Source organism: Podarcis erhardii (genome assembly GCF_964252035.2).
Source record: "Podarcis erhardii genome assembly, chromosome: 7".
NCBI classification, from domain to species: Eukaryota; Metazoa; Chordata; class Lepidosauria; order Squamata; family Lacertidae; genus Podarcis; species Podarcis erhardii.
The window spans coordinates 57,752,275-57,766,820 of NC_138511.1; the positions used below are offsets into that span (position 1 = coordinate 57,752,275).

At 44.1% G+C, this 14,546-nt stretch overlaps 1 protein-coding gene across 3 annotated transcripts in view; it reads right to left on the minus strand.

Moving 5' to 3' along the window:
• Positions 1-392: 392 nt before the first annotated feature.
• Positions 393-14,546, minus strand: part of NUP93 (nucleoporin 93) — a 68,959-nt gene continuing 54,805 nt past the window's right edge. For all 3 annotated transcript variants that reach the window (XM_081872428.1, XM_081872429.1, XM_081872430.1), the window contains 11 exons: positions 13,756-13,849; positions 12,941-13,132; positions 11,694-11,820; positions 11,500-11,572; positions 11,259-11,303; positions 10,070-10,186; positions 8,550-8,668; positions 7,190-7,307; positions 5,503-5,586; positions 3,393-3,521; positions 393-622 (listed from right to left, as the gene is read on the minus strand). In XM_081872428.1, coding sequence (XP_081728554.1) covers positions 512-622; positions 3,393-3,521; positions 5,503-5,586; positions 7,190-7,307; positions 8,550-8,668; positions 10,070-10,186; positions 11,259-11,303; positions 11,500-11,572; positions 11,694-11,820; positions 12,941-13,132; positions 13,756-13,849 — 1,209 coding nt within the window. In that variant the 3' untranslated portion in view covers positions 393-511. The remainder of the gene's footprint in view (positions 623-3,392; positions 3,522-5,502; positions 5,587-7,189; positions 7,308-8,549; positions 8,669-10,069; positions 10,187-11,258; positions 11,304-11,499; positions 11,573-11,693; positions 11,821-12,940; positions 13,133-13,755; positions 13,850-14,546) is intronic.

Here is a 14,546-nt window from a genome sequence, read left to right on the forward strand (position 1 = left end):
TGACACTTTCCCGCTTCCCCTTTCAGAGGCTCGGATTAGATTTGCTAGTTCAAACTTTTACCCAGATCACTTGGGAAAGTGTGTGTGCGCACTTTCTCTTTTTCTGTCCCTCGGGGATTGGGCAGGGGGAGGGGAGGTTGATGCAGGGAGAGAAATGTCCAGGGACGGGGTATACCTATGGCACTTGCTTAAAAATCCAAAATGTCGATGACCCCTGCCTGAGGAATTAAAATAAAAGACACAGTGTCTGCCTCCATAGATCCTGCTCCTTCGTTAAAATGAGCTTTCCCCTTCCCCCACCTCTCAAAACAAAGAAATACTGTAAAAAGCAAAATAAATGAATCAGTGAACATAAATAATGGCAAAAGTAAAGCAAAATGTCAAAACAAATATAAATCAAAAAAATTTATTGTGGTTGACAAAGTACATAATACAAAAAGCAAAAAACCCCAACTTAAACTGGGCCGCCCACTGAGGGTACCAACAGCATCTGGCAGGTTTCCCAAGACACCTAGTTCATGAGGACCTCCATCTGCACCAGCCGAGCGTTGGTGTCTCCTGAGGTTCGGTAGGGGATCATGCCGGCAAAGGTGATCAGCGCCCGAGCTTGAGATCGGAGTTTCTACAAAGCACAGAAACAGAATGCTTTGACTTATATTTTAACTGGAGATGGATGTTGGGTGAGAGACTCTTCTTAGAATGAAAAGGGTGGGTGGACAGATCTAAATTCAAAGTACGTCAACTAAAATGAAGCTGTAGACCACCAAGCAACATGACCATCAGCTTGTGTGGCTGACACTTTCCCTCCCAGAAATAGATGTATGTGTTTAGTGCAACCAGGAGTAATCTGTGGGGGCTGGGTAATATTGAGCTTAGAGGAAGAGCAAAGGTCACAGAGCACAATTGTTGGCAGAGGACCTTCTATGCATGTAGAAAGTCTAGGATCAACCCCTGATATCTTGAGTTAGGTTAGAAAAACATCAAAGAAATATGAGTTGGGCTCTGTTTCCATCAGAGTTGAAATATGTTGTTCAAGTGACCATATGCTTTCAGAAATAGTTCAGAATTAACTGAAGTATCGCCTCACAAAAACTCCTTATCCTCTAACACCCAGCCTGCAGTTATTTTGGAAGGTCTTGCAGTTACTGACTCCTGCGGTGCGGGGGGGGGGGGGGACCTCTGGAGCACCCAAGGACCCTTGCTGAGACTGACTAGCTATGCACTTTGAGGATAAAGTCACTTGACCGGAGAAATCTTGACTGTGCAAGTGTTGCACTTCCTGATGAAGTACCCAATGCCAGATGGGTTGTGGGATCAGTATCAGCTAATGCAGGCAGTTGATTGTACTGGCGGAAATATGTCTGACCCTGTGCCCTCTTGATCTCTGTTCCTTTTGGCTTATTAAATCTAACAAGAGGGGGGCTGGCTGGTTGGATCCAGAATGTGGTTCATGCTTCATTGCATGAGGGGACAGTCCTTATTGCCTTGAAATGTGGTGGTGCAGGCAGCTCCTTAAAAAAAATCAGCCCTGGACCCCTTGAACTGGAAAGGCCAGTTACAAATATGCCTTTTTGGGAGGGGTGGGGTAGGTGGTGGAGAGGGTTTGCAGTGAGCTAGCTGTGAGCATTCCTGGATGACACAGATTATTGAGTTTGGAATAATGTGGGTTCAGGCCTGGGACTGAGTTGGCCTTGGTCACCCTGATGGATTAACTTTACACAGGGGGAGGGTGACCTTGCTCCTGCTTGTGTCTCTGTGGTTTTTCTGTAGAATGACAATTTGGGGCCCTGTTTCACTGTGGCTCTGGTCCTACCTAAGGAACCAAGTCTAGAGAGTAGCATCGGCAGAATTATTTTAGGCCCCTTGGCAGTTATGATATAGGGCGCCACAGGGCACTACTCTGCCCCCAGTGCTGTTTAATATCTACATGCCACTGGGAGTTGCCATCAGGCATTTCAGTGCAAGATGCCATCAGAATGCTGATGACCATCAGCACTATTTCTCTGTAATCTTTGAATCTGAAGGCTTTTAAAAAATTTAAAGCAAGTGCTATATACATTTTATGAAATAAAATAATATGTTATGAGCAACTTCTAGACAAATAAGCAGTAGAAGGTTATGATGATGCAGCTCTGTTTGGAAACTGAAAATACCATTGCCCTCAAAGGCCTTCGGGGACAGATTGGCACGGCTGGTGTAGCCCCTTTCTTCCCGTCCTTGTTTGTGGAAAACAATTTAGAATTGAATTGCTGTTGACCTCTCTACCGAGGTTAAAGGAGGCCTGGAGGTGCAGGTGTTCTATTTGTTATAAATTATTTAATTAAAAGCAGGAGCCACCCAAATACCTCGGCTGGTACCTCCCAAATGCCTTCAGTGCCAATTACTTTCCCTTTCCTTTCTCAAGGGGGCATGAGAATGCCCTTTGGTGCCAGTAAAAATCCCAAAGCAAATAAACACAGTTGTTATGACCTGCAATGACACTGAAATGGCTGGATTTGTATTCTCTTAGTACTACCTTTTACGGATTTCCATTTGATTCAAGACTTAACAGGCAGAAAAAGAGTCAAGTGTGGGTGAGGTGGTGTTTCCAAACTTCCAAACTTGTAAGGTTTGGGCACAATGTGGGCATATGGGAAAGGAAAACACCTCCTTTGGGTCCCCATCTCTAAATCAGTTGAAATGGAGTTTCCAAAGAAAGAAGGGGAGTGAAGTTGTGTGAACACAAGGGTATGCCATGAAACAATAATCCACATGCCCAGAGGAGGGGACCTTTCCATGGGCCCAAACCCTGCTGTGAATGGGAGTTTCCAAAGAGAGGACTCTTCTAGTGCTGCCAAAGGTGCAAACTTCAGATGCATTCATGGCATGACCTTTGCCAATTCGCTTTTTTGGTCTGCCTCCCCAGTAAAAGGAAAGCAAGCTTATCGTGGCCCCAAAAACAATAAGGTGGGCTTGTGTTTCAAGACAGGCATCTAAGCTCAGGAAGCTTTCTTAGCATTCACATGTGCCAGTGTGGTCCAAGGATAGGATTAGATTTGGAGCAGGGATCTTTTCGTGTGCCTTGCTAAGATAGTTGTAATTTCTCAGTTCGCTCTCCGTGAAGCAGTAATAAAATATAATTATTACTGTTATTATAAATGCGATAACTAACACTCTGGTCCTGCAACATGGCCTATCATGATTAGTCTTGTTTTTACCTGCCTACAGCAAGAATGGGGATCATGTGGCTCTCCAGGTAAATGTTGCTGGACTATGGCTCCTATCGTCCTTGACTACTGGGTCAAGCTGGCTGGGGCTGATGGGAGCCGGAGTCAAACAACATCAGGTGGAGCACAGGTTCTCCATCCCTGACCTACACAGCGTCTTATGGGATTGAGGGAAGAGAAGCTTACCAAATCTCGGTCCTCCATGACACGAGGGGGTCTGGCAGGGGTGGCTGAGCTGGTGCCTTTCAACCTCTTGTACTGGGTAAACAAAATATTCATTGTTGCAAGGAGGACCTCTGACAGATTGTGTCTGATCTGCGAAAACAAGGGAAAATAAAATGCAAAAAGGAATGAAAGACAAGGCAGGGAGCCAAGGGTCAATTTGTGCCCCACAGGTAGTCAAACTGGGTATTGCACTTTCTTGATACACCACATTCAACCAACAAGGCTTGAGAAAACTAGACACACAGGAATATATTTATGTCATTAATGGACAGTTTCCCAGCTTTCCCTTTGCAAATTGGAAAAGATCTGGGACATGCTGGGGTGCAGATGCAGTACATGTCGGGTACTGGGTGGGTCTATTGCAGCTCACTTCTGCCCTCTGTAGATCCTTTCCAGTTAACACACCAAGGGTGAACTGAACATGCTTCATCTTGCATGGGGAGACTGGCAGGGAGGGGCAAGATGTATTTTAGGGAATCTTATCTATCATCCCTGAACTTCACATTGAGCAACTCCAGACAAGCTTCTGGGAAATCCTGGGGTTCCCTGGAGCACAGTCTGAAGAATAGTTAAGATAAATGATAAACTAAGGAATAAGAATTTTAAAGCATTCTTGTAAACAAAGAATTGCTGCACAAGTAGATGATAGAAATCAAGTGCTGATACTATAGGGTTTCAGAATTAAACCTTGGATTAAATAAAGCTGGGGTAAAATTGGATGTGTTCATCTTTCTTTTTCTTTTTTTAAAAAAGTCAAGAAGAAAGCACACTTCATTCACTCACTAAGCATCAAGGAATGAGAAGCAGGAAATTCATCTTTTCACTGAAGGGTAAGAGTTTTGAGCCAGGATTAGTGTACTGATCAAGAGCCGAGTCCCACAATGCCAAATTGCTGTGTTGGTTTTTGTGACCAAGCAGCCCAGAGGCAACTGATGAATGATAAGCAGCTTTTGGCTGAAAGCTGACAAAATGGATGACTCAGGAAATCAATATGTTCTGAGGCTAGAAGCCAAAAACAAAACAACCCCTCTCCACTTCCCCTGGCTGCCATTCATCCATCCAGTCTTTTGATTTCCAAGTTCACTTTGCAGCATGAACCAATTACCTTATTGACAAGCCCTCTTTAAGATGTGTTTGAAAGATTGGAGGTAACTTTCGATTCTACCTCTTTAAGCAAGAGGAAGAGATTTGCCACCCACCCCAACAATATTACTATTGACAGAAAGGCATCAGGATGTTATCAGTCCCCTTTAGGCTGTGTTTTGCAGGGGGCTCAACCTGACAACAAAACAAATATTTCCCTTTTAAAAAAAAGAATTCCATAATAAATTGACACAGGAACAGAATCAATATATGGGGACTGACCAGTTTCCCTAACCCAGTATCATGCTGGGATATCAGATTTTAAACATAAACAGAGTGCAAACAGAGCTTGTTCACATCTTTGACACAAAACAAATGCTCTGGCATGAAAGTAAGTGCACAAGTAAGGCAGCTCTTCCCCTTTCTCTCTTTGGTGCTGGGAAATGGGGATCAGCATGCAGAGCATTTCATGGCACTGAAGGGGAAAGGGGGAACCCATTCCCTGCTCGGGTGAGTCACTATGTGTCTGGGACCCCACAACAGCAAGACCTCCGGCCACTCTGGAACACAGCAATTATGTTTTGGAGGGGAATGATGCCACCTCTCTCAAGGTGGCAGAAGAAGTTAAGTTACAGCATCTCCAGGAGAGTTTTTCCTACTTCCAGCTAAATACATCTGAGCTTCAATTTGGAATCATGTTTTGGGACCTGCAGCAGCTTCCTGTCAGGTGTGGCAGCACATAAGGAGGATCACAGAAAATGACACAGGCATGGGTGAAGCCCCCACCTGACATTCGCTGATCCTCAGTGCCAAGAACTATGCAGCGTCTGTTTGATTGCACATTTGTCCTTGTCAGTGGCACTGGGGGAGCAAGTGCAGGCAGATGCATCCTGAGAATAGGATCTGCAGGTCCCCATGGCAGAGGTGCCTGGATGTGCGCAACTCATGGAAGAAAAGGGGAAGGACCAAACAGCCGTGGCTTGCTTACTTCATCACTGAAATTCCTGAAGGCTGCTACTCTTTCCTCCACATATTCTTGACTCAGGGGAACCAGTTTCAGCTGCTCCATGATCTGTAATGAAAGCACAGGAGTAACAATGGAATGTCGAGAAGGGAGATGACAATTTGCAGGCAGTTTGTGTGTGCAATATCTTCTTCTGTGTTCAGACACTTTTCCTAATACACACACACACACAGACACACACACACACAATCCTTTTGCACTGAGTGCATACAGTTTAAGCTCTGAACCAAACTTCTGTGTGTACCCTAGTATATACCTTGTGAGCGCATACTAATTGGCAAGTTTTAGCATATAACAGGACTTTAAACTATGCAAATCTACCACCAGAAATACTGTGCTAAGGACCACTTAGTTGTCCTCTTTATTGGGCCTAAGATCAGGAAAATTCTCTCATTTAAGTTCCTGGTGGTCATCAGAAAAGCAGTATCTTTATAGTGCTTGCACTGTTGCCACATCAATGCATTGTTAATCTTTAAAAGGTGTTCAAGGAAATGCCTGAGGATTCCTCACCCCCCAAATGCATAACAAAGAGAATTCATAGCGCAAGGTGGAGTATTGAACAGTGATCATTTTATCCAGCGATAAAGCAGCCTTCCCCAATGGCCAGGCTGGCTGAAGCTGATAGGAGCTGCAGTCCAAAACACCTGAAAGGCACTAACAGTCTGAACCACTTCAGGGGAATCGGAAGACTGAAACACTCCATCATGAAAAAACATTTCCTGTAGCACAGAGCAAACTAGCACACTATGCAAAAAGGGGAAGAGATGGAATCCATCTTTTGCTCGGCTAGGAGTTTGATTCTTGTTTTCAATATAGAAAAAGCATTAAAATATGTGTCACCTTCAATTCCACCTGCTATCTGAAGTTGAACAGACCCAGATCAGCTTTACCTACTTGACTACTGTTTGTAACCAGACGGCTTTTTTTTTTAAAAGGATTAAACCAAATTCATGGAAGACTATGTCTTTAAAAGGAGCTAGATATGACAGCCAAAAACAGAACTTCCATATTCCAAGAAAGTATACCTTGGTATATAAAGCATCAGAGATTGTTAGGAGCGGAAAGGACTAGAACCAGGAGGATTCAGCTCAGTGCTGACACCTGAGACTATAGTTCAGAAGGATCTGTGGCCTATGATGCCTCCTCAGACGCTGGAGAGAGTCCATCCATCCAGGTAGCTCATTGGTTACCTCTGACCTGGTAGCATTTTAACAACTTTCAGGTCAGGCTTCACAACCATCAGCCATACGTACATTTGCCAGCATTGGCTCTATGCTTGTAAGGCATGGATGGGGACTCCAACTCCCACCAGCCCCAGCTGGCATGGCCAATGGTCAGGGCTGATGGGAGATGAAGTCCAGCAACAGATTCCCCACAACATGCCTTAAGGGCTTGCTCTCTTGCCTGCTTCATGCTCACTGGATTTTCCCAGAGGTCCCAGTCCTGGATTCTCATACCCCTTTATTTCTACTACACCAGCTTTCTTGGGCTACATAAGCACAGGACCACAAGAAAAGCAATCAGGAGGCAGTGCCATCTCCATCATGCCTTGTTTGTGAGTGTCCAAGGCTATTTACATGTTCCTTGTTGGGCTCGTCAAACTGTAGATCCCTGTAGCTTTATCTTCTCAAACAAAAAACTTGAAACTTACATCGAAGGCCCTGTCAATGTGACCGGCATGATATTCATCAAAGAAGGTGATGAGGTCTAACAGGAGGTAGAATGTGGAGTCAATGGGTTTCTTTGTACTTATTCCCTGTGCTTTATATCTGAAAAAACCAAATCAAAACAAGTCACATTTCATCTGAGAAAAGGCTGCAGTACTATATGTGTGCAACACTTGCTAATTGCAGGCAGCTGAACTTTCAGGAAAGGACATTTCCCCTAGAATGAGTATATTTCACATTTACATAGTGCTTCAAACTGCTTCCCACACATTCTCTCAGCAATTTGTCCAGCAACCCTGTAAGGATGGTTAATCTTGTTCTCTCCATACTGCAGCCTGGAGGGACGAACTGAGGTTGAAATAACAGAACTGCCCAGGGGCCAACCAGTGACTGCATGGCTTCAAGCTGACAGGAGGGCCACGGAGTTCTAGTCTCTCTGCTGCTGGATTCACTGGCCCTAGGCTGGAGCTGTGTCATGCACACACCCTTCTGCACCACCCTTGCTCAGTAAGTTACCTGCTTGGGGACTGCACAACCATGGTGAAGAAAACTAGAGTTGCCACCCTACCCAGCTGATCCAAGGGAGGGAGAAACACATGAAGTTACTTTATGCCAGGTCTATCCAGGTCTATGCCAGGTACTGACTCTTTCACATCACCTGCTTTCTGACTTTTTTTTAAAGCTGGAAATGTTAGGATTTGTGATCTACTGCATGCAACACGTGTGGAAGATAACTTTGGACTGCTGCTGCTCTGAGCTGATGGCAATGGAGTGGGCAAGGGGACAGAGGGGCACAGCAACTCTATGGGGAGCAGGCAGGATCAGAACTTGACAGGGAGCTCCTCTCACCAGAAGGGGTGAAACTTAGCTTGATTTGCATGTCTGTTGGTGAAATAAATGGGAGGAGCCAGGACACTGAAGGAGAATACAGGTTTCCGCAGCTTGTGTGGGAACCTCCTCCTCTGTGGGTAGGTTCTATGGACTGACAAAAGTCATTCATTCATTCATTCATTCATTCATTCATTCCAGAATGGAGTTGGAGAATTACTGAATTAAGTTAAGTATAAAACTGTTCAGATTATATTTCTAGATTCACTCTCCTGTGGACTTTCTCCTCTCCAGTTTTGGTAATGGCATAAATTTACACACACATATAACACATTTACACACACACACATGGCAAGTGTGCAGGATTTAATGCTGAAAATGCACAGCAACAAAAAGCAGTGTGGGACACATCCAAGCCATGTGTCTTTTCAACAATCTCATCACCAAAGGTATTTCTCAAGCTACAGTGACCATGGTCATGAAACTCAGTTCCCCTCCTGGAGGCTGTTCTCTCACCTCTCTGCAATGGAATGTGCCATATTCTTCAGCCTCTCCTTGTTTGACTGAGGAGCACTGATCTGAGGGACCACGGGACTCAGCAACTTGTTCATCAACTCAAGCACTTTGTCTGGATTCTGAGGAAAGTGCAAACAGGGAAGAGAAGAACTGCAGAGCCCAGAGACAAGAAGATGCATTTCAAATACACACAACCAAGGGAGTCCAGGATAGGGGGCAAGGGGAGACCTTTTTTTAAAATAAAATGTAGAAACTCCCAAGAAAAACTGAGATCTTCAGCAGTAAAAGCAATGTATGAGAACATGGAAGAAGTCTTAAGAAAGACATTTGGGTTGTAGTAGGGGTGGGACCTGCAGTCCTTCTGTGGTGGAGAGGAAAATGTGTGTGTATGTGCATGTGTGTGATAGAAATGGAAGAGAGAAATGACGGCCCTCTGTCTATTTTGGATTCCAGTCCTCCCTCTGCCCCAATGACAGCATGTGACTCCCAATAGATTAGCCCTGAGGGAATGCAACTTTCATTAGGAAAAAAAAGGGTTCTTGGCTCCTGATTTATGGCATCATCCTTTGGAGGGAGTGGAGGAATAGCACAGGAGTAGTAGTACTGCTCTGCTCCCTGAGAGCCTCCACTTTCACTAAAAAATAAACAAACAAATGTGGTTTCTTGTCCTTTTCTCATCCTAGGTCTGGTGAAGACTCAGAAAACAGAGAAGCAGCCGAGTGGGAATTTCAGTGGTTGGGGCTTCAGTGCCCTTGTCCCTCTCATCTCAAGCAAAACCAAAAATAATTATGCCAAAACAGCATAGGAAAAATCTGAGAAATTACCCAGATGTGTCCAACCTGCACAACTGATACAGATCACAAACTCCAGCTCATGTTTGCACAGCATGTAGATTGTGCAAAATTTTGTTTTAATTTTAGCACACAGTTGAGGCTGGAGTCCAAAGAGCTGCTTTGGCTCACCCAAGGGACTTCTACTAACCCAATGGCACTTTTGACCTTCTTTCCATTGAGCAGCTAATCCAGCTTCAAAGGCAGTTTGGCGTATGAAATTGGGAGGGGTTCCGATGTTGGAGGAAAAACAGATCTAAATAAAACCCCTTTGAGCTGACACTGTTCCAATAATTTTCCTGTAGTGCTCAGATAACTGTTGTGTGTTGCTCCACTATTCTTCAATCTGACATGGCTAAACTGCTAATTAGTTGATAACTTACACATTGCCATTACTAACCAGATATTACTATCTGGTGGTCCAATCCTGTGAACCTTTCTACAAAGATTAACTATTCAGAGTGGTGCACAGAAAGAATCCTGAAAGGCCAGATAAAACAAAGGCCAGAAACATACAGGGCCAGATAACTAAAGAAGAAAAATAAGCATACTTTGATTCAGAGGCTGCAGCTGGCCCTAGGGTTGTAAATTCAGGTCACATTTCCAGAGTCCACAATGCCTCCTAGCTAATCCCTACTGATCTAAAAATTAAACGAGCTTCTTGGCCAGTAGTGATGAAAACCTGCTTACCTTGGCAAGGTCATAAAGTTTGGCAGCTTCTTCAAAGAGACCTTTACTTTCTGCCACTGAAGCAACTTTATTAATAAGTGGTTTGGTGTCTCTAGTAAACTTATCAATCACTCCAGGCTGATGAAAGAATACAAATAAAGAAGGGAGATAAAATACTTGGACAACAGAAATACTATAAACTTTTAGATGAGTCTTATCAACTGGCAACAACATTTTTGTATGCAAGATTATGGCTAATTTTATTTGTAAATTATCTCTGGGAAAATATAGAGATTCCTTCCTCACCCCTTGCCTTCCATGCTCCCCCCTTTTATTCTTATTTATGGATTTTAAAGGTACATATAAATACACAATTTTGTGCCTAGATTCAGATTGTAATCTAAATCTGTTAACAATCTTGTGGCGGCGAGTTTCTCAGTATCAGAAAGCAAATGCCATTGCCTTTCCTCCCTTTCTGATTCTAAAATCACTCTTTGGTCTCTGTCTGCGGGGGCTACAGGGCAAGGTGGAATTATGGGCATTGTAGGGACAGAATATGTTGGCACTATTTGATTTAAGTTACCGTCAGGCCCTTTGAGTAAGTCTCTAAGGTTAGGAGAACCATAGCTGGGAACCATAATACACACACACACACACACACACACACACACACACACACACCCCTCACATTTTTCCCTGGTGGGATATCAGAAGATTGAGGAGGAAGGGCTTTCTCTTGATCTGCCCCTTCATACTAGTTTTCTTTGCCCTTCACTAATAGGAAGTGGAGGGGTATCTGAAAAGGCTGAAGGAACACACCTGTCCTTTTTCTGGGTTTAGTTCCCTAACCTGTGCTAATTGTTTCTTTCTATCATCCTGTAATGCTGAGCTGTCTGAATAATCTCCTGCGTATTTGAGGCACAAGAAGCTGCTTATTTGGGTGGCTAAAGACCAGCACAGACTGTAGGCCTTGGAAAGTTTGGGAATTATGACACCCACTGTAACTGCTGTTGAGGTTAACCGGGACAGATTTGAAACTGTAGTTTAGAACCTGGGTTAAGAAGAACCCTGGTTTACCCTAACCGTGTTTAAGTTTGAGAAATTAATTTCAATACTGAAAAACCAACAGGGAACCTGCAAAAACAGTAATTACAGCCAGCAATCAAATAGTAGTGGGGGTGGGGTGGCGAAAAATTATGTATGAACTTACTTTTCTACTGCCATCATTCTCCAGCTTTCCAAGAATCATATCAAACTACCCATGAAAAGGAAAAACAAAATAAAGTTAGGAGGGTGTGCTAACACTCTGGGGGATGACTGCAATATTGTGATTTAAGGATTTAACACCCCTGGTGATGGGGTTCCACTGCTGCACTGGAAGCTCCTTTTGAAGAAGGGTGATTTCCACCCTAAACTAAGGAAGGAAAAGGTGCAACTGGAACCTGGCATACCTCTCTGCTCTCAATCACTAGTTCGCTCACACAGCGCAAGAACATGTTGTCCCCTTGGCTGTCCTTCTCATTCCTGCAAAAGAAGAGCAGAAAGGAAGAAAAGCACTGCAGTTTGACTGCTTCGTGCTTTGCTTTTAACACAGCAGCTGTTAAAATAACACCCCAGCCTTCAAGCTGCTGCTACAGGAGCCCACCTGAGAAAGTAGAAGTACTGCAGGGCTTCTCGAGGGTCAGTGGACTCAAACTTGCGGGTGTAGAGCATCAGCAGGCGGACAAAATTCAAGCGCCTGATGGCCGGAGGGTCACCTGCCTCGTGGCTTACTAAAAAGTTAAGGGACAGAAAGATGAATCTCTCTTTTCCCCCAAGCAAGGCAGCATTCATATGAAAGATGTTCATTATGTCTGCAGGGATTAACCACAGGTAAGCACTTTGAATAAAGGAACTTTATCAAAGGGCTGGACCACCAAGGGCAAGAATTGTAGAGCTGGAAAATGTTCTGAAGAGGACAACCAAAAATCACTGCAGGGTTGGAACAATAAGGTAAAGGATAAAAGTGAAGGACCCCTGGACGGTTGAGTCCAGTCAAACTTGACTATGGGGTGCAGCGCTCATCTCACTTCAGGGTGAAGGAGCCAATGTTTGTTCGCAGTCAGCTTTCCGGGTCATGTGGCCAGCATGACTAAATGACTTCTAGTGCAATGGGACACTGTGAGAAGTGCCAGACAGCACGGAAATGCTGTTTACCTTTACCTTGGAACAATACTCCTATGAGGAAAGGTTGCTGTATTTGGTGGGTTTTGGCATAGAAAATGGTGAGGAGGGGCTGGGTAGGGGACATGATAATGGAGTATAACATCATAAAGGGGGTAGAGAAAGTGGACAGGTGATCCAATAAAGCTGAATATTGGAAGACTCGTAACAGGTAAAAGGAAGCATTTCTTCACCCAGAGCATTTGGAACTTGCTGCCATAAGACGTAGTGATGGCCAGCAACCTGGACAGTTTTAACAAGGGATTAGATAAATGCATGTAGAATAAAGCTACCAATGGCTAGTAGTCATGACTGCTGTGTTCTAATGCCAGTGCCAAAGGCAGTAAATGCCTCTGAATAATGGCTGCTGGGGATTACGTGTGGAAACTGCTGTTGCGCACATATCCTGATTGTAGGTTTCCCTGAAGCATTTGTCTGTTGGTCACTGAGAGAACTGAGCTATGTTCCTTCTCTAACCAGGTTAGGTCCAAAAGATCTTCATTTCATTGATCTGGGCACAATTTCTCATTTGCAATCAAGCAATTAATCCATTTTTTTAAAGCTAACATATTAATTTTTTTTACAAACTTCTACCCTATTGTAGTCTCCTGCTCTGATGGTTTCTTTTATATTCTGTGCAGGATACAAATGTGATGGGGAAAGGACAGGATAAACACAATCCAGACTCACAAAGCTGTGCGCTCTGCCCAGAAGATTTCAGGAGCAGCTTTAGTTCAAAAAGGACCAAGGCAACATGAACGGCGTGGCAGCGCAGGCGCTCTGTGCGGAAGAGGAAAGCGATGGCAGCTTCAAACTGGGCCGTCAGAAACAACACTTGGAAGTAGAGAAATGGCTGCTGGTTCACTGCAAAATGTGACTCGCCTGAAGAAAGACACAAGAATGAAGGGTTAGGTATTTTCACAGCTAGCCTGATCATGCCTGACACAGGATGGTGCCTGACACAGCACACTGGCGTGCTTTAATCAGGGGAAGATGAAGGAAACTAGTCACAAAATCAAACACTGTTTGCATTGCACAAAATCGACTTATGATTATTTAGAGAAAAGTTAAAATAAAAAGTAAAGTAGCAGAGGAAGCAATATTATCTATTGCTTAACCCCCACCCCCCGCCTGAAAATGTTCAAGGTGGTTGACCATTTATAAAATTATAAACATTTATTAAAACAATGCTAGTAATGTCAGATTCACATGCCAGTAATTCAAGTCATGAATTACCAATTTCTCAGGCACCCGTAACTATTTAAGTTGGCTTGTCCACCTTTTAAATGGTTATAACTCAATGTTTCTCAAACTTGGGTCTCCAGTTGTTGTTGGACTATATCTCCCATCATCCCTAGCCAGCAGGACCAGTGGTCAGGGATGATGGGAGTTCTAACTCAAGGTCTCGACTTTTTACACTACCTTTATTTTACAAAAACTACCAGGCATGCATACATATACAGAACTGCAAATATCACTCACTCGCAGTCTCTGGGTTAACTTACCATAATCTTCAAGCAATTGCTTCTGGAACTGAGACAATGTCAGCCTGTCTTGGGGAGAGTTGGAGCCATCATCATCAAAGCACACCTGGTTCAGCTACACACAAGAGGGAGAAAGTGATGCTAAGGCTTTCCTTGCATGCAACAAAAAGCTTCTCTTCAAAAGTCAAACAAGTGAAAAGCAAACAAAGGTTGCCACCAATCAAAATAAAATCAGGTAAACCATCTATGCGAACAAAATGTGCTCTTATAAACGGGCAAGTGATCCTGAATCTGAGAGGCACAGCGACATATTCTACCTCAACCATGGGTTCACAAGATAGCTTTGGGCAAGTTACTTCTCTCTCAGCCTCAGTTTTCCACATCCTAACAAGACGACTAGACAGGCCAGCCTTTTTTAGGCTTCTGCTGAGACAACAGTGTTTTAAGCAGGGATGGGGAACCTGTGGCCACCCAAATGTTGCTGGACAACAATTCCCATAACCCCTGATTATTGGCCATGCTGGCTAAGGCTGATGGGAGTTGGAGTCCAACATCATCTTGGGAGTGGGGGGGGGGGGGACAGATTCCCCATCCCTGCTATACAGGGAAACTCTCCCAATAATCCTCTATCCACATTCCTGATATGACTCTGCCTTTGCCTGATGAGACCCTAATTTGAAAGGTCCTGTGCTTCCTCCCTGAGTCTCACGCCCAACTGGAACAAGACACTTGGTCCGATGTTGAAAGCCTTTATTTTGAAAATGACAATGGCACCACTGTTTTGCCCAGGAAGATTGTGTTAATACCTTACA